The 19,859-nt window shown below is 50.9% G+C and overlaps 1 protein-coding gene across 8 annotated transcripts in view; it reads right to left on the bottom strand.

Moving 5' to 3' along the window:
* Positions 1–19,859, bottom strand: part of NCKAP5L (NCK associated protein 5 like) — a 51,593-nt gene that overhangs the window by 10,449 nt on the left and 21,285 nt on the right. For 2 of the 8 annotated variants that reach the window (XM_061416186.1, XM_061416185.1), the window contains 4 exons: positions 2,945–3,006; positions 1,487–1,645; positions 725–793; positions 577–615 (listed from right to left, as the gene is read on the bottom strand). In XM_061416186.1, coding sequence (XP_061272170.1) covers positions 577–615; positions 725–793; positions 1,487–1,609 — 231 coding nt within the window. In that variant the 5' untranslated portion in view covers positions 1,610–1,645; positions 2,945–3,006. Of the gene's footprint in view, positions 1–576; positions 616–724; positions 794–1,486; positions 1,646–2,944; positions 3,007–5,499; positions 6,021–19,859 lie in introns of those variants that run through there. The other 6 variants (XM_061416188.1, XM_061416187.1, XM_061416182.1 and 3 more) reach the window with 5 other exon arrangements.

Below are 19,859 nucleotides of genomic sequence, written 5' to 3'. Positions count from 1 at the left end.
TTTATGGCTCTCGCATCTTCTGGGGATGGTAAATTTTCTAAAGTTTACCACTCCTGGTCGGAAGTAATTTCATTCCCTTTGGCAGCTTTCTCATCTCTGGAGCCAATCCTCTGCCTCTTAGAAACCACACATCAAAGAAGGGCTCAGGTAAGGCAGGGGAAGACTTGGGGGTCAGAGTAGCCCACATGTCAAGAAATTACCCCCAGTACTTGAGTCAATATTTAGATGTCACTTTATGGTCACAACATCAACATTGCTATCAGGGCTATAATGATCTGGAGAAACTAGCTGGGGCCTGGATAATGGAAGGATTCGAGCCCAAATCAAAGTTACTATCGCTTGGAGACCCGGCCTTACCTAGCGTGGCCCCGGCTCCAGGTCAAAGAGTATGGATTGTCCAAGATAGAGAAAGGGGACTCTGCTGGAGAGCCAAGAGGCCATTTCCACCTTCCTCGATCCCGTAGCTGAGCAGGCTCAGGGGTCCCCAGGAAGGACCTCCCCTGCTGTGCCCAAGGCCTCCTCCCAGGGCATCTGGGCTCAGGTCAGGGGGTATGAATGTCTCCTGTGGCCTTTTACCTTTTGGTTCAGCAGTGCCTGCACCACGTGGTTGGCAACCTGGGGAGAGAAAGGCAGAGCTGAGGAAAAGCTGTCAGATGACTGAGTCTCTGCCTGGAGCCTGGAGCCGACAAGCTATGCTTCCCACAGGCGGTATCAGTCCACCCACCTCGTCCAGACAGCGCTCGTAGGTCTCCCGCTGATTTTCGTTGGCTTGGGCGAGTGCTGAGTTCTCTGCCTGCAGGGAGGAGGAGGAAGGTAAATGGGAGGCTAAGCAATCATTCTTCCCAGGGCAGGTTCCTCTTGGAAAGGAGAGGCAAGGAGTCCAGTAGCTCTCTCCCTGCCCCAGCTCTTGGCTCTGGGGTGCTTCTGTCAGGGGCGAGCACATAGAGACCCAGGGCATCCAGAAGGCAGAGCTGAGACGCCTGGTCCTTTGTTACCCCGACTTCAGTCCATGAGGCTGGAGAGGCTGGGGAGATACAGTGGCCAGGAGGACCAAGGTGGGAGGTGCTAAACGTTACCCTTATTTCCCTGGGGAGAAGGCAGAGGAGGCTGGAGGGAGGAGGGCAGGGTCTAGGAACGTGGTAAGTAGCCTAGTTCATGGATCCGTGCCCTGGTCCCTCAATGCCTGAGACTTTTCCTTCTGTGGCCTCTGTGGCCACCCCTTTCCTACAGCCAGGGCACAAAAGTCGGGTAAAGAAGGGAGATAACTGGGGGTTAGTACAGCCCCAGCCTTGTGCACGCCTCTTGTCCTGAGCTGGCATGAAGGCTGGAGAGCTAAGAGTAAGGAAAGGGCGTCTCAGAGCGGCTCTGCTAAAGAAACGTTTCAGCTCTGCTTCAGCCTGGAAAAGCAGGCTGAGAGGAAGGTTGCCCTGCACCTCCAAAACCACCCAAGCTTGCAGGGCTCTGGCCAGCCTGCCCCGTGCCCCACCTCCAGCTCCCGCAGCCGGTGCAGGAGTTCCTGGCAGGTGCCCGGCTCCGTGCTGCCATCACCACCTTCTCCTGGGTTCAGGTTTCCAGGGCTCCCGGCCGACTGGTCCATGGCCTCTGACATCAGGCCCTGGGGATAAGTGAGAGAAGCCCCAGCAGGCTACTCCAGGGCACAGGGAGGTGAGTGGAGGAGGAGGAGGACAGAGACAGAACTTGTCAGTATTCCCGGAGTTGGCATCCGTGTGACCCCTGTGCCTTGGACACTGTAACAACTCGGGGTGAGGCTCAGATTCCTGCTCATGGGACAGACACATAGACATGCCCTTCCATCTCAAGAACAGAGACCATTGTTTTTATAAACCCTTATGACTGCCCTTGCCCTCTTACAGATTACACAGACACTGGCCAGGAGCCAAGAAACCTGAATTCTCTGCTGAGGTCGGTCTCAAACTGACACTCTGTATCTTCCTGGCAGAGCGGGAGGTGGCCTGCAAGCCTCCAAGCCCCCGTGCTCTGGGCAAGGCCCCAGCAGACCAGCCTCTGTGAGCGCTGGGCCCTCTGCAGGGGTCTCTTGATACCCATCCCCCTTCCACTTTCCCAGCTCCTTCCTGGTGGCTTCCCTGGTAGTTCAGATGGTAAAGCGTCTGTCTGCCTGCAATACGGGGTTCGATCCCTGGGTTGGGAAGATCCCCTGGAGAAGGAAATGGCAATCCACTCTAGTATTCTTGCCTGGAAAATCCCATAGATGGAGGAGCCTGGTAGGCTACAGTCCATGTGGTTGCAAAGAGTCGGACACGACTGAGCGATTTCACTTTCACTTTCACTCATTTTCCAGGGCCCCCACTCCAAGGCTGAGTCAGGTACTCCTCCAGCTCGGCTCTGTAAGTGTCCCCCCAGACTGTCAACTCTGCGAGGGCAGGGACACTGTCTTCATTTCATTGACTAGATACCCTATGTGATACCTGGTGTGGAAGAGACCAACTGATGGCTGAACAGACTAGTCTGTTCATTGCCTGAACACAACAGAGCCAGGTTTCTGACCTGTATCACATTATGTGATCCCTGCTCCCACCCTACTCCAAACTGTTGCCATAGTGACTGGCTTTCCTCAACTAGTCTTCATCTTCCATTTGAGTTTTAATTTTTCAGGTACAGCAAAGTACTCCTTTCCTTCCTCTGAACAAATACTGTTGCAATTTCCAGTAGATGGGAAACCCATCCTAATGCAAAAGGGTAGGGGTCCCCAGTCTACCACCAACTACTTGCCTCCCTGACCCTCTGAAGCTCCCACAAAAGGGGCTTAGGTCTTTTGGACCAAGGAAGAGGAGCCCTCAGCAGCTCACCTACCAGGCATCTGAATGCTTTTTCCTCCCTCCCCTGTGGGGCAGAGGCTGCCTTGCCCAACCCAGCCCTCCTCCAGTCCCCACCACAAGCACACCCAAGTTCCAAAGCCCCTCACCTGTCTCTGCCTCCTCACCCAGGCTGGCACACTCACGCACGCAGCCAGAATGGTCACCTTGCCTGTGGAGACAGAGGGAGACAAGGTCAGCCGTGCATTTATTGGCTTCCTACTGCCTGGCATCCTGGACAAGAGGGATAAACAAGCCAGAGAAAATCCTGCCCGTATGAAGCTTCCATTCTACTGGGACCATCAGGTAATACCAGAGATAAACCAATGAACCAACATCAGGTCCTGAGAAGGCGCTGAAGGTGACAGCGAGGCAGAGACCTACCTGCGTGAATGGGCAGATGAAATCCCGGAATGGGAAAAGCTTTCCAGGCAGAGGAAAGAGGCAGTGCAAATGGCCCCAGCTCTCAGCCAGAGGGGAACGAACAGCAACCCAGCATACGCCGTCTTCTTTCATTCTCACGACCACAGAGGGGGTCAAGTGCTATTATTGACACGTATTTGAGATGAGGAAACCGAGGCAAAGGAAGCTACACCTGCATCCTCGGAGTGTATCCTGCGCGCTGGCATGTTCCCGTGTCGCAGATCACATCTGATTCTCCTTTCGACCTCGTAAGGAGGGTGACGGGGGGAGGTGCCAGCCTGCTCTGAAGCAAGCTCCAGAGACAAAGGATGCTGCCCACACCATATGGCTGGTTCACAGAGCACAGTGGGCAGGCCTGGGCCCCCTTCCTGTGCAGCCTCTTTGTACATCCTTGTCCTCTGTGCTCCGTGCACTTAGTCTCAGCGTTCCCGGAGCTTTGCAGTCAGACAGACCTGGGTTAGAAGCTGACTCAGCAAAACCAGTTTCCTCACCCCTAACATGGGGTAAGAATACCTAGTCCACAGGGCTGTTGGAGCAGGAAGTGAGATAATGTATGTAGAGAGTCTTGCATGGACTCTGATAAATGAAGGCTTTTCACTCTAGCACTTCACCTGTAAGCAGACCCTAAATCCCAGGTCCCTCTCCCTGGGGGTCTTTAAAGGAGGGGCTCCTGAAGATCTGAAGTGTTGCCCCTCTGCCCTGCCCATAGGGGCTTCCTCCTCTCCGACCCCTTCCCTGGCAGCCCTCCAGCCCTCACTCTCTTCCACCTGATACTCTAGAAAGAAAGGGAGAGAAGAGGAGAAGGCTTCTTTCTGGGTGGGGGTGGAGTGGGGAGGGAGAAAAAACAAGCATGTGCACAACAACGGGAAGGGGGCTTCTGAAAGCTAGAGAAAAAGGAAAAACTGTGCAATGCTTATTTTTGACACTCCACCACAATCTAAAGTCCTTTGTTATTTTAACATCATAAAAATGTATTGAGTTATAACTTTGTTTGCTCATAACATTATCACACTTGCTATATTTAGAAATGGACAGACCTCAAAAGAAATGAAAAAAATTCAGGAAAAAGCCTCCTTCCCACATACACAAACAGGGGTTAAAACCAAAACAGGTCTCGGAGGACCAGTTCCAGCCCACCCCGCGTCACTTATCCCCAGGCCACCATCCTCTTGCCAGGCGGGGGCTCCCCCTGCTCTAGGAGAGGCCTGTCCCCACAGGTCACCAGCATCCCCTCGACCTCCTCATCACTTACGTTCCCAGTGGACACCTCTAGAAATAAAGGGGCATGGGCAGGGAAGGGAGTGCTTGGGAGGGTGAGAAAAAAACAGGAGGATGAAGGAGGGGAGTGGGATGAACAGGGCTGTGTCCGGAGGCCACAAAAGGGAAAGATAAAGTGGTAGAAACCTCCAGTCTTTGTTTTCTTCACACAACCACAGAAACCAAACTAAGGGTGAAGGTGGTTTAGGAGGGTATCTTTTGCTAAAATAAATAAGCGAATGAATGAAAAGGCATCCAGGTCAGGCATGAGGCCTGTGTATGTGTTGAGGAGGGTGGGGACCCAACACGCCAACCAAGCCAACCACTACCACCCTTGGATCTGAGCCCCCGGGAATCCCAAGGCAGGGCGGCCTGAGTCCCACTGTGACCTGGGGAGACCCTCCAAGGGACAAGCCACCGGAGCGCAACAGCTCGTCAAGGGCGTCAGCGTCCGGGTCCGAGCAGGGCCTGGGAGAGGCTCCAGACACGTCGGCTGAAGGCGGGCTGTGACTCAGCCCCACTTTGGGGAGAAGTTCTCTGCCCTCAGCCCAAGTGGTCTGGCCAGCTCCGGACGCTGGGCTTTCTGTGTGTCTGCATGGCCACAAGATGAAGGCAGGAAGCTGTCAGCCCGGATTGTTGAGTCACTCGGAAGAGGCCTGCATTTAAACTTGGCGCTGGGGAGGTGCGTGCTGTAAGTCTGGGCTCAAGATCTCTAGACTGAAAACTTCTTGCATCTTTAGCCTCCTCTGGGGAAAATTACGATCCAGAGCGATAATACCACCTCTAGCTCCCAAACTGAGCCCAATTAGGAATTTGGCCCTTCAGAGTCTGAGGTTTTGACCCAAATCTCTTGAGGAAAAAAACAAAACCAAAAAGCAATCAATCCAGGTCAGTTCCCCAGTGGCTGTCCCTGCAGGGTCAAGGGGGTCCCCTCCCCAGGGCCAAGTACCCTCGTCCACCCTCAGGCCCCACAACTGCTACTCACAGCTTCTGTGCTCAGCCCCACCTGGAGCCCAGGAAAACCCCTGGCCTGGGTTTTTCGGGATGGCCCTGCTTTCAAGCATTCCTCTGGGGGGTCCCACAACATATCCCGGGTGTCCGATGTGGGTCTGGAACACAGGACACTGGCCCAGCTGGGTAGGGATGGAGCTGCAGTGGGTGGTAGCTTGAACTTGAATGGGGAGGCTCTCCCGCCAGAACTGCCAACGGGCAACCCCGCCCTCCACAAAGGCCTGATTCAGAGGGAGGTGACCTCAGTGCTGAGGGGAGGGAGGGAGAGGAAGAGGAGGGCCTCTCTGGCCCTCCTTCAGAGGAGACAGCGAAGGGGAATCAGCTGCTCAGGGGTTTCTCTGGGTAACCTAGGGAAGGGGCAGGTGCAGCCCAATGACTGAGTGAACCTGGGTGGTCGCTCATCTCTTCAGCCTGGTCAGGCATGTTGGGCAGTCTCGCAAAAAAGACTGTCCTGACCTTTCAGGTAGCCAGATCAAGGAGGGGGAGCCCGCAGCTCCCAACCCCTCTCCAGCCAGAGCACAGGCAAGAAGACCCCTCTGTAATATCAGAGTCCAGGCTTGGGAGGAAGGGGCCAGAGAGATGGCAGTGAGCCGGTCCTCTAGAGTCCCTCACCCTGGCCCTTAGCCAAGGCCTCTGGGCCCTGATGAGCCCCTCAATGACCAGCTGTTTCCCCCTAGAGTCCTCTAGGGAAAAAGAGCCAGGGGCCGGGGCTGGGGGAGGGGTGGGCAGCTGTGGGAAGGCAGAGATGGAGTTGGCTTTACTAACAGAATTGTCCGTGTAATCCAAGCGTTTCCCCCTCTGTTCCCCCCCCATCCCCCAGCTGCTTTCTGGAATCCCCGTCACACCCAGGAGTCTACTTGTAAACAGCAACTTCTTCACCCACAGCAACACTCCTTTCCAGACAAGATCTGCCCTGGGCTGAGGGTAGGGGAAAAAAAAACAAAACGAGGACTGAGGCCCCGGGCATTCCTGGTCTGAGAGTGGCTCCTTCCTCTGGCCTAAAGCATCTCTCAGCCCCAAGTATTCCCACTGGTCTCCCCCACCCCCTCACTCAGGGCCAGAGGCAGACAAGAATTTCCTTCCCTCCTCCTGACAACTGGCCCCAGGAGGGGGCAGTTGACAACAATAGCCCTTCTGAGGGGCAAGTGTCCATGGGGAAGGGGCCCACTGCACCCCTCCTCCAACTTCCTCCTCACAGGCACTCCAAGAACCTCCAGACCATGGTGGAGGTTCTTTCAAACCGACTGTAGGTCAGTCAGGGCAGGAGGAAGGGTAGCAGTGTTGTGAGCCCGAAAGGCTTATAGATGTTGATACCCTTTGTCTCTCCTCCCCAGATCCTTTCTGTTCCCCGTTCACTGCATCACCCAACAATAAAAGCAGCTGCTGGGGGTAGGGAGAGAAGGGGCTCTGACAGACTCAATGGGTTTATTTATAGGGCCACACGCCAGGGGCTCTGCAGCCAAGACGCCTAGCCCCACTCCCAAAAGTCCAGCAGGCCCATCCTGGCCGGGCCAAGGGAACTGGAAAAAGCCTCAGGCCAGATGGTTTGGCTTATAGTTCCAACAGTGCAATTTATTTGCTGTGTGACTTTAGGCAGATCGCTCCATTTCTCAAGGATTAGTTCTTTCATGCCAAGTGGAGTTCTTCTAGAGCAGCAGTTCTCAAAGTGAGGTCCAGGGATCCTGAGGCCCTTTCAAGGAATCCACCGGGTCAAAACTATTTTCACAATATCACTAAGACATGATTTGTCTTTTTAACTCTCTTTGTCTCATGAGCAGGCAGTGACATTTTCCAGAGACTACAGGATAAGTGGTAGCATGACAGACTGAATTCAGAAGCAGATATGAGAATCCAGCTGCCTCTGATTAAGTCAGACACGACAGATTTACAGAAATGAAGAACAATGTCATTCTTTTCACTATTTTTTGTTTTGGAAAATAGATAATTGTTTTTCATAAAATGTTAACATGGGTTATTGTTACCTTAAAATGAATTAAATATTCAAAACTCTCAGTTCTAATTTATACGACAGTGAATGTCAGTAGGTATAATCCATGTGAACCAAAGCTCTTTGGGGGGCGTCTTCAATTTTTAAGAGTGTAGAGGGGTCCTTAGACTCAGTAGTTTGAAAAGAATCACTTTTCTTAGAACAATGTTATCCAGGAGAACTTTAGTGATGATGAAAATGTTAATTCTGTGCTGTTTAATAAACATGGTAGCCACCAGCCACATATGGCTACTGAACATTTGAAATGTGGCTAGTCCAATGGAGAAGCTGAATTTTAAATTTAAAAAGCCATATGCAGCTGGTGGCGACTATACTGGACAGCGAAGTTAGATCCCTGGGCCTCTTGACTTTAGCATTCAAGGTCAATGCCTCTTTCCAGTCCAGAGGCTACCAGTAAGGAAACACAGGCCTGGATACTCTGTCCCCAGGCTTTGTCTCACATTATTTCTCACTGTCTCTTCACTAAAGGAAGGCCATCTAAGCCAGATGGGCAGTCCTGCTGGCCCTCTTACTGAGGCTTAGAGTTGCTCTCTCATTCTTGGCAACAACTATGTCACACCTTTGCCAATCACCTCATACTTCTGGTCTACCATCTTCCCTTGTTTCCGAAGAGGACTGGCCATCAGAGGGAAAACCCCTCAAACCTCCTGCCACCACCCTCCCCTCCTCTGTCCCTCCTCTCCTCCTGTTACAGCAGAGGGGCTGCTCTTTCCCCCAGCAAGGCCAGGACTTCCTGTCCCAGACCCTCCCCAACTTCAGGGTCTACTTCCAGAACGGATCTTTCTCATCTACCTTTACAACTTCTCAGGTACTTTCATCTTAAAAGTGATTTCCCCTTGACATTTCTCCAGACACTGTCCTCTTTTGCCTTTCACAGCCAAACTTCTTTAAAAAAAAAAAAAAAAAAGCCATCCTTCCTTCTCATTCTTTCCTCAACCTGGTCCAACTTCAGTAACTGCCACAAGGCTAAATCCTACAGTACTTTTCAGCCCCCACTGCTTTCTCAGGTGCCTCTGGTGGTTACTTCCTGCTGGACTTTTTTTTTAAAGCTTAGAGACATAGTTCAACTCACACACAACTCACTCATTTAAAGCGTACAATTCAGGGGTTTGTAGCATATTCACAGATATATATATAGATCATGACCATAGTCAATTAGAGAACATTTTCATCACCCCTTAGTTACCATCCCCTCATGCCCAAACCTAGGAAACCACTCATCTATTTTCTGTCTCTATAGCTTCCCCATTCTGGGCATTTCGTATGAAGGGAATCATATAACAGGTGGACTTCTGTGACTGGCTTCTTGCACTCTGCATGTTTTCAAGGTTCATCCCTGTTGAAGCATGTATCAGTACTACATTCCTCTTCATGGCCAAATAATATTCCATGGTATGACTATGCCACAATTTATCTATTCAGCCACTAATGGACATTTGAGCTATTTCCACTGTTTGGCTATTATGCACAAAGCTGCTCTAAGCACTGCTGTTAGTTTCACATGGATGAAAGCTTTCATGGGTATACACCTAGGAGTGGGACCGCTGGGTCATATGGTGACTTTAAGTTTAAATTTTTGAAGAACTGCCAGCCTGTTTCCCAAAGTAGATGCATCATTTCAGAGTCCCATCAACAGTGTGATGGGATGTGCAATTTCTCCATGTCCTCACCACTCGTTATTGTCTGATTTCCTAATTCTAAGTCACCTTAGTAAATGGGAAGTGATACCTCATTATGGTTTTGATTTCTGTTTCTTTGACTGATGATGTTGAGCATCTTTTCAAGGGCTTATTGGCCATTTGCATGTCTTCCATGGAGACAAGCCTATTCAGACCCTTTGCCTATTGTTTAATTGCAGTATGTGTCTTTTTTGCCATCGAGTTGTCAGAATTCTTTATATATTCTGAACACAGGCCCCTTATCAGATATATGATTTGCAAATATTTTCTCCTATTCTGTGGTTGTCTTTTCACTGCTTGATGGTAACCACTTCCTCCTGGACAACTGTTCCCTCGTCTACCACATTTCTCTCTTTGCAGCCATCTTCCACCTCTTCTGTTATTTACTTGTGAGAATATGTTGTGTATACTTTGTTAACATTTTCCTGATGGCTGAGAGGTAAAGAATCTGCCTGCCAATGCAGGAGATGTGGGTTTGATCCCTGGGTCAGGAAGATCCCCTGGAAGAGGGAATGGCAACCCACTCTAGTCCTCTTGCCTGGAAAATCCCATGGACAGAGGAGTCTGGCAGGCTACAGTCCATGGGGTCACAGAGTCAGACATAACTTGATGACTGAGCACATGTGTGCACTTTAAAAAAAAAGGAATGGGGGTTCCCCTGGTAGCTCAGTGGTAAGGAAGCTCTCTGCCAATGCAGAGGACACAGGTTCGATCCTAGGTCTGGGAAGGTCCCACATGCCTCAGAGGAACTAAGTCTGTGCACCACAACTACTGAGCTGGTGCTTTAGAGCCTGTGAAACACAACTACTGAAGACACGAGCCCTAGAACCTGTGCTTTGCAACAAGAGAAGCCACTGCAGTGAGAAGCCTGAGCCAGCAACGAAGAACAGATCTGCTCGCGGCAACTAGAGAAAACCAGAGTGAAGCAAGGAAGACCCACCATAGTCAAAAACGAATGTGTGTGCTAAGTCTCTTCAGTTGTGTCAGGCTTTTTGTGACCTTATAGACTGTAGCCCACCAGGCTCCTCAGTCCACAGGGACTCTCCAGGCAAGAAACTAGAGTGGGTTGCCATGCCCTCCTCCAAAGGATCTTCTTGACCCAGGGATTGAACTCTAGTCTCTTATGCCTCCTACACTGGCAGGCAGGTTATTTACCATTAGCACCACCTAGGAAGCCCTAAAGAAATAAATAAGACTTAAAAACAAAACAAAACAGACTTTATTTGGATCTTATGAGCTTTTCCACTGATGTCTTTTCCACTGGTATTCTATCCCGAGACGCAATACAGGATCCCACGTTGTGGTTAATTACCACGACTCCTTAGTCTCCTATGATAGAAGACAGTTCCTTAGTCTTTGTCTTTTATTACCTTGACACTTCAGAAGGAAACTGTATTTTGGAAAATATTCCTTAATATGAGTTGGTTTCATGTTTTCTTCAATGAGATTGGGGTTATGGATTCTAGGAAAGAATATTACAGAGGTGATGTGCCCTTCTCAGCACATGCTATCAGGGGGTATGTATACATGACGCTGAGAGGTCTTATTACTAACAATGTTAAACTTTGATCACTTGGTTAGGTGGCGTCTATCAGTGGGCTTTGCATCATAACAAGACTATTTTTCTTTTGTAGTTAATAAACATTTAGGGGGGACAACCCTTTGTGACCATGCAAAATCCTATTTCTGCTTAAACTTACACCCACTGATTTTAGGATTCATCAGTGGAACTCGCCTGCAGCAATTACTATTGTGCTCTAAAGATAACTTTTGATTTTTCTCATTCCTTGTAATTTATTAATTAGAAGTTTTCTGTAAGGAAAAGCTGTCTCTTCACTCCCATTTACTTAATTACATATTTGTATCAGTATGGACTCACAGTATGCAATATTTTATTCTTTGGATTATAATCTTAATATTATCATCACCACTTACTTTTACTGCTTAAATGCCAGCTTTGGCCATTCTTTCAGGTTGGTTCCTGTGTCCTTTCAATATGCTTTCATTAAAAAAAAAAAAACAAAACTGGGCCGTTCCTGGAGGTCCACTGGTTAAGAATCCGCCTTCCAACGCACGGAATGCAGGTTTGATCCCTGGTCAGGGAACTAAGATGCTACAGGGAGCTAAGCCTGTGCACCATAACTACTGAGCCCATGCGCCACAGCTAGAGAAGCTTGCAGTCCACAACAAAGAGCCCTCGTAGCCCCCAAAGACATTATTTTTAACATTTGCTTACTTTCTGGTACAGAAGATGTCCCAGGCTTATCTTGCATTTTCCCTGCCACAATCTTTTTCTAGCAGAGCAATCTTCTTTCTAAAACTGTAAATCTGATTGTGTCCCTTTCACGTCAAATCTTCCCATGACCTCCTAGCTTTGGGGACAGATGAAAGCACTCAACGCGGCCCTGGGAGCCCTGACCTGGGCTGGCCCCAGAGCAACATTCTTCTGAAAAGCTGTCCTGGACTGACGAGGCCCCCACTGATCTCTCATCTTCAAGTGCGTCCTGCATTTCAAACAGCAATGCATCCTGTTCTCCAGCACTCCTCTGAGAAGGGGTGCTGTTAGAGGGGAGCTCCTTGAGGAGGGACCCTGCTTATACTGATACTTCTGTTCTCCCCAATTCCTGCCGCCGAGGTCCTGAATTTGGTGATCTCCTTTCAAGACCAGAAAGAAGGGACAGGTGAGGATTCATCATGTTTCCTTAAAGATCTCCAGTGACCCTGCCCCCCGCCAAGTGCTTCTGAAAGGCCCATATGACAAAACACATGCAAAGTGAGAGAGGGCATTTTCAGATTTGCCCTGAACACTGATATGACCAAGCTCTCAACCTTTGCCCAGGTCTCAGCGATGCCCTCTGAAAAAGGGATTCATCTACTCATTCTGCAGATTAGGAGGTACAATGCTGGGTACTGGGGGGCAATTTAGAGATGGGTCCCCTCTTCTCAGACTTCCTGGAGCTTTCAGACTAGTAGGGGATGTAAGCCATGCAGGTAGATAGCTGTACTATGAAGGAGGTTCCACAAGAAAAGTCTTTGTAGAACTTTAAAAAAAATCAGGAGAGAAATATTAGGTTGGAGCTGGAACAGTTTTTCAGAATTGGAGGCATCTAGTGAACTTAGCCTTTATAGACAGACACGGTTTGGGTACAAGAAAAAGGGAAGGGGGTCATTCCAGGCAGCAGGAGGCAGAAATCTCGGTGTGCATGGAAACAGTGACTCAGTGCAGCTGGACTGAAGGGCGTTTGAAGGTGAGTGCTTCCTGCTCCCCTGGTCCATGCTAGCTACTAACTCCTCTCCTATTCCCAGACCGAATACGATAGTCAGCATCTTTTCAACAACCTGGATGTAACCAGAGGCATATGCTGGGTCCCCCAGGAGGAACCAAGGCAGAGAGGTTCCTGGAGATGACAGAAGAGCTGACAACTGGAACTTCGGTGATCTGCTCTCAGATCCGAGAAAAAGGGGCCTGGAAGGTCACACAGCCTGTTGGTGCTCAGGCTGCACTGCAGGCCCTGAAGAGATAGGCATATACTCTGCTAGCCCCCATGCCCGGCCCCTAGTGCTCACACCCCCAAGCCCCATATCCTAGCTTCTTTCTTCAAAGGGAACAGCCTCTGGCCAATCAAGTGCCTTCCACAGCCAGGCAGCTTTAGTGTTGACTCAGTGGGTGCCATCTGGCCAGGGCCCATGGGTGACCGCCTAAGGTGCCAGCTCAGCTCAGGGAGACGCAGCTCTGTTCACCCACAGGCCCTGCTCATCCATGCCCATAAATACAAGCTAGGCTTCCTGGATTCTGATCCAGCTCAGGCATATTGCATGCCCCTAGGTGAAGCCTGGAACCACCCCGACTCTTATCTGTAAAATGGGGTGAGCTCTCTCTGACTCCTCTCTTCCCATAGGGCATAGAAGAGAAGGATGAGGTCACGCCTGGAAATGGACTGCAGCTGAGAGGTCCCCTTGTGTGGGGTAGGGATATGTGTGGGGGAGGAGCTCGGCAGGACCGTTAGGGAGAAACCCTTGGCTTTGATGCTGCCCTCCTCCTATGGGCCCCGTGGGCTTCCCAGGAAAGCAAGGCGGGTAGAGAGGAAGGGACAGCAAAGCCAATAACTTGAGCTTCCTTCTAGCCCCAGGGACAGGAAGTGAGGTGCCGTCTACAGAGGAAGTGAGAGGCAAACACCCCCCAACTTCCCCTCAGCCTGAAGTGGAAAGGAAGGCTCTAGCTTCAGGAGCTCATAGCCCCAGAGCTGGGGAAGCTGAAGGTGGAGGGGGCAGGGAGGAGGCATTTTTGGCACTATCTGCCAAGAAAAGATGGCCTCTTGTCTGAGACACAGTAAAACTTAAGGGGTCCCGGACAGTCCACAGATTGGGGTAGTGGGAAGAGGAGCACAACCGAAGTCAAATTGAAAAACCCAGCTTTCCAGGTCACACGGGACCATTTCTGCAGCGTTGGTCCTAGGCCCCTGCCCCAGCTCTGTGCTATGCCACGTGCCTGCCCCCAGTATACACACATCCCACCCGCACACCAAGGTGGATAGGGCCTCTGACTATCTGGTCTGACAACACTTGTCCTTTCTTTGCAGCCTCCATCACAGCTTTAATTCTATAACTGCTTAATTTTTGATTGACATGGACTTCTGGGATCCCCACTGTACCCCCAGAGTCTGGCATCACACTGAACACTTAGTAAGAGCTGGCTGGAGGTTTAGCATCCCTGAGAGGCTGGTTTTGGCATCTGAATGAAGTCTGGTATACAAAAGTAAATGAACCCTGCTCCTGGCCTGGGGTTGACTGGGGGACCCTGAGGTGGGTGCTAAAGGACAGAAATCAGAGACCCAACATGGTGGCAGAAGAAAACACTCTACACACAAATATTGCCAACAGGTAACAGATGAAAATAGTACATGCCACATGCTATCTTTGGGTAAAGGGGGATAAAAGGATGTTCGTATTTGGTTTTGTATTAAAAGATGGGGGATATGTAAGAAATGAATGGGACTTCCCTGGTGGTCCAGTGGTTAAGAATCTGCCTGCCAAGGCAGGGGACACAGGTTCGATTTCTGGCCCAGGAAACTAATATCCCACATGCTGTGGGGCAACAAAGCCGTGCGCCACAACTACTGGATCCACGTGCTCCAACTACTGATGCCGGCACGCTCCAGGGCCTACCAGCCGCAAGAGAAACCACTGCAATGAGCCCATGCGCTGCAACTAGAGAAAAGCCCTCGCAGCAGCAAAAGCCCCAAACAACCAAAAAGAAAAGAGAGAAATTAAGAAGTGATCATCTGTGGGGGGAGATGGCACAGTGGTAAAGAATCTGCCTGCCAATGCAGAGACTCAAGAGACCCAGGTTTGACCCCTGGGTCAGGAAGATCTCCTAGAGAAGGAAATGGCAACCCACTCCAGTATTCTTGCCTGGAGAATTACAAGGATAGAGCAGCCTGGTGAGCTACAGTCCACAGGGTTACAAAGAGTTGGACGAGACTGAGCACACATACCACCACATGGAGGAAGAAGAGGGTGGACGTCAGAGTGAGATTTCTCAATATATGCCTTTTTGTATCATTTTGATTTTTGGACTTTGTAAAAAAAAAAAAAAATCTAGTGAAAAAAAGAATATAAACTTAAAAAAAAACTGTTAGAAGGAATAAACACTTGACCATGTGACTTGTAAGGACCAGGCCCCAGGGATGAGGGAGGGTGAAGAGGTCTCCACAGGGGAGTGTGGGGTCTGGCCAAAGCACACCAGTTTCTTCTCTCCCCTTTCTTCCCAGTAGTGTCTCCCCAAGTTTGGGGAGAGGCCCTCCCAGCCATCGGCTGTGGTGTGCCTTGGTAGCAACAAACTATTCAGAAGTTAAATTAGGGCCACTTCTTCCTAGCTAAGAGCTGGGTTCATTCTCACTCCTGGGAAAGGGGTAAGGTTGGCCAAGGGCAGAGGTAGGAGCTTGGGCAAGGGGAATGTTTGGGGCAGGTGGAGGTAAAGTGGGGTAAAGGGCTCCTGAAAGTGCCTAGGGCTTCCGAGAGCAAGTTCTGGGGGTGTCTCAACAGATCCTCACACAAAAGGGCCAATTACAAACCCCACATCAAGCCAGCTGGGGATGAAATGAATCAGCCCCTGGGAACTGCGGCTGCCGAGGACTCCAGCGCCACACCCCAGGAGTTACAGGGCCCCTCACATTCCCCTCTAGGAAAGACCTCACCACTCTCTTACCCAGAGGGTCTACAGGGAGAGACGACTTCATGCCCTGCATTAAAGTGAGAACTGCAGACCAACACCCCAAGCGGTACTCAGCGTTTCAGGCAACAGCATGAGCAGCAGAATGGGGTGTTTCTCCTTTCAAAATACCTATACTTAAAAAAAAAAAAAAGCTTAGTGAGTCTTGGAGAACTCCCAGAGCTTATTGACCAGCATAAGGTTCAGGGAGCTGTGCTTACTGGGCTCTTCCCAGCAGCTGCTGGATTTTTAGAATTCAGGACTAACAGCAATGATAATTCACCTTAATAACAAGCTGGCCTCCCTGGGCCTCTTTCATCTGTGTAACTCCCAGAGAAGCGAAGATGCTAATTATCAAGCAGGTGCCACACCCCAAAGATGATGTCTTATTAATCCATCAGCAACAGACTGGGAAACTGAGGCCCAGGGAGAAAGATTTCTCTCACAGGGAGCTAAGGATATAGGATGCCGAGGGCCACTGCGCAGTGAAGAATCAGAGGTGCCCGCCCTGTACCTGCTGGGTTTGGGACGGTGCTGAAGACAAGGGTGCTTCTTTCAGAGGCGGCCAGACTTGAGTTTGGGGTGAAGGTGAGGAAGACCCCAAATATGTCCCAAGCCCCTTCCCCAGACTACAGCAGAGCCTGGTGGTAGCCTCGGCCGGGAGTCTGGGGTTTTGATCTTGAGTCAGAACACACTACTCTCCAAAGCGTCATCTCTGCAACGTACACAGCCACTGTGGGGTAAGTGAGGGCTCAGCGCTCCAAACAGCACCACACCACAGCCCCAGTCCATGAAGTGGGAGCAGGGGGCACCTGGCAGCCGACTGGCTAGATCAGATCAAAATCATCTCAAGTGTGGAGACTGCTTCTTTGGGATCCAAGCCCATCTCTGTAGCCCCCACACACTTTTGGCACTGATTTTTAAAATGAGATCTTTCCTACAGCAAAGCCTGCTTAGTTGGCCACTGCTTCAGAAATCCACAAGGAGGCTCAGCTGGTCCGTACTTCCAGGACAGTGGGCAGAGAACTATAGAAGACCAAAGGTCTTTTCCCACTGTACCCATGGAGGGAAGCAGCAGACACTGGAATGTGCATGGAAATGGAAAGGGGAGGCTCTGAGGACTTCCCTGGGGGTCCAGTAGTTGAGACTTCGCCTTCCAGTGTAGAGGGGTGTGGGTTTGATCCCTGGTCAGGGAGTTAGGATTCCACATGGGCCAAAAAACCAGAACATAAATAGGAAAAGCAATGTCGCAACAAATTCAATAAAGACTTTAAAAATGGTCCATATAAAAAAAAATCTTAACAACAACAAAAAGATGGAGGCACTGCAGCTTACTACATGTGCTTGGTACCGTGAGAGATGCTGGGAACAGACACAATCTCAGCTCTGGGGAACCATAAGTGTCAAACCAGGTAGCAACCAATGAAGGACCTTGTCTTCCAACCCTCCAGGGCAGAGCCTGGGGAAAAATATTAAGGGTGCTACTCTTAACAATTTGACGTTGTTTTTCTTCAGCATGTTAACAGAGCTGACCAGAGCCCATGGGGGACCCTGAGACAAAACTCTGACCCACTAAGAGCTTAGGTCTCCACAATCTCAGGTTCAAGAACTGCCCTCTCTGCTTTAAATCTGGCCCAGCCCCCTCATGCACAAGAAATTTAAGGCAAATGGTACAATGTAAAACAACAGACCAGAGTCAGGAGCCCTGCTTCTGACACTCGCCACTGTATGAATCACTTCCTCTCTAGATTTCACCGCACCTCCCTCTTTTTTTTTCAGTTTCCCCATTTTTAACACGAGGGCGTTGGACTAGACTGTCTCTAGGATTCCTTCCAGCCTGTGACTCTATGTTGTTTTGATGCTGTGGCAGATCCCAGATTGATTTACATAAATTTGCATGTTCAATCAGAAATCCTAAACTCCCAAGTATAGAAAATCCAATCAGTCCATTAGTGCAGCCAGACTGAGGGCTGAAGGAGCCTGCCAGGTTTGGGAGGGGACTGTCAAAGCAGACAGTGGTAGTAGTGGTGAATCAGGGGAGGAGCCGGGGAAGCAGGAGCAGGAGCAGCATTTGTCCTGAGAGATGTGCTTCTGATGACCCAAGGCTGAGGGGGCCAGGGACCCCTCTTTGGCTGCAAGGCAAGAGTACTTTCTCCTCCTGCTTCTAACGGGGCCTCTGGCTGGCCAGCCTCAGAGCCACACCCCAAGAGGAAACAGCAGCCTCTGCCTAGCAACAGCCGCATCCTTCACTCTGACAGGGACTCCACCATTAGCTACTTTCTGGGAAACTGACCTTCCTGGGAGCTTCCATTCTGCATCCCAGGGGCTCCTAGCAGTGAGGAAGGCTTCCTTCGGGGTCTAACCTCAATACCCTCTGCTGTAGCTTCACTCCCGTGGGCAGCAAGGCCCAGGGGAAGAGGGCTCCTGGGGAGCAAGCAGAGGGAAAAGCAGTGCAAGAGAATGTGCTCCATGTGCAACTGGTCCCACGGCCTCTCTGCCCACCACACCTCCTTTGATATCCCCCTCAGCACCCGGAGACCAAAGGGTGAAAACAAACAAGGAGAACGTGAAGGCCTTTGGCTCTTGAGCTAGAGAGCAAGTCCCAACTTGGAGAGCCTGACTCCTGAGCAAGCTCTATCCCCAGGAGGGAAGGAGTCCAGGCAAGGTGGGGTTGGGGCAGCCTCTCTCTGCTGCTGCTGGGCTGGTGTGGCAGGGTCTGGGAGGGTGGCTGGGAGCTGGGGGTGGTGAGTACAGAGGTGAGCTGAGTGGGGCCAGGCTGGGCAACAGCGGTGGGGCTCTCCTTGCCCTCTTCCCATAAGAGAGTGGAAGAGTGTGCCGTAGTCCCTGGCCCAGATCCTAAAACAAGTCCCAACAGCTGAGATGCAAACTGTCTCCTGGGAATCTGCTTACCCTGCTGGCCCTTGGCTGCCTTCTCCTTTCTCAACCCCTCCCCAAAGGCCCAGCTCAAAGACTGGCCTGCCAGGGTGTCTCACCAGAGGCCTTGATGGGTGGGCCAAATCCTAGCCAGCAGTTCATACTCCAAGGCACCAGGGGTGAGCAGGGCAGTGGTTATTCTTAGGCAGGATAAGGGAGTCTGCACCCCTCCAACTCTAGGTTCTAATCCTAAGCAATTTACCTCTCCAAACTTAGCTACCCTGCTGGAGGACCTTTCTCCCCTCCAATTTCACTCATCAGTGAAACCACACAATGTCAAAACATGGAAAGGAATGGTAGAGCTTTCTAGTCCAACTGCTGGATTTTACATATGGGAAAGGAACACCAGAGAGGCAAACTACTTTGGTTAAGGTCACACAGCAACCTACGAAGGGCAGGGACCAGAGCTTCTGACTCCCAGTTCACAGTGATAGCAGTTTGATCCTCACACACTTTGGTTTCCATTTGCCTGTTGTAGAAGGGCCTTCTTCCCTGCAGCCCAGGCCATCTCCCTCTTCAGGTTCTCACCATCCTCCAAAGGCCTGACCTGGAGAGCTAATACCACCTCATGCACAGACCACAGACTGAAAACAAAGTTGAACTACATGGGAATATCTCCCCAAATAGGGATGCAAGTGTTTCTCTGAGGTAAGAAACCCACTAACCCCAGGTTGTTCTCAGAAGGACAGGGACCCAATATGAGAAGTGAACTGTGTTATCTCCTTTCTTGAAAGACAAGGAGTCTCCCAGTCAGCTGGCATGTCTTGCAAGAGAGAGTCTGCAACAGGGCAACTGGGTTAGGTTCATTTTCCCCAAAGTACCGTCCATCGCGTGCAATCGGGGAGACCTGGGTTTGATCCCTGGGTTGGGAAGATCCCCTGGAGAAGAGCATGGCAACCCACTCCAGCATTCTTGCCTGGGGAGTCCCTAAGGACAGAGGAGCCTGGCGGACTGCAGTCCATGGGGTCGCAAAGAGTCGGACATCACTGACCAACGAAGCACACACACTGTCCACTGCACCGTCAGACTCTGACCCTTCGCTACCCCTCCTCCAGGACCACACGTGTTCCAGGCATCTGTTTCCACCGTTATCCCTGGCGGACAATTGTGCTTAAGCAGGAGGACCCGTGGGGGGGAGGGAGAGCAGTGGTAAGAAGGGAATAGAAGCTCTGCCTTTACAGCCAGGCAACGCGGCAGCCTAAGACCCCTGGCTTCTCAGGAAGGCCGGCGTTTAAGAAGTAGCAGCTGGACAGGCTAGTGGATAGCGCTGAGACACCTGGAAAACCAGGCCTGTGGGAGATAAGGGTCCTCCGTGCCCTTGGGGCGGCGCCAGGGCCGGAGAGACCGCGGGGCCTTGGGCCCAGGATCAGGAGACCGGGGCTGGGGTTCAGACAGTCGGTCTTCTAGTCGGTCTAGGCCAGGGGAGTGTCGGGCACAGATAAATTCTCTGCATTCTTCTGGCACCGCAGCCAGGACCCAGAGAGCCTTTCCTGCAGGCGCTG

Source organism: Bos javanicus, chromosome 5 (genome assembly GCF_032452875.1).
Source record: "Bos javanicus breed banteng chromosome 5, ARS-OSU_banteng_1.0, whole genome shotgun sequence".
Classification (NCBI taxonomy): domain Eukaryota; kingdom Metazoa; phylum Chordata; class Mammalia; order Artiodactyla; family Bovidae; genus Bos; species Bos javanicus.
This window is presented reverse-complemented; position numbering and strand designations above follow the sequence as displayed.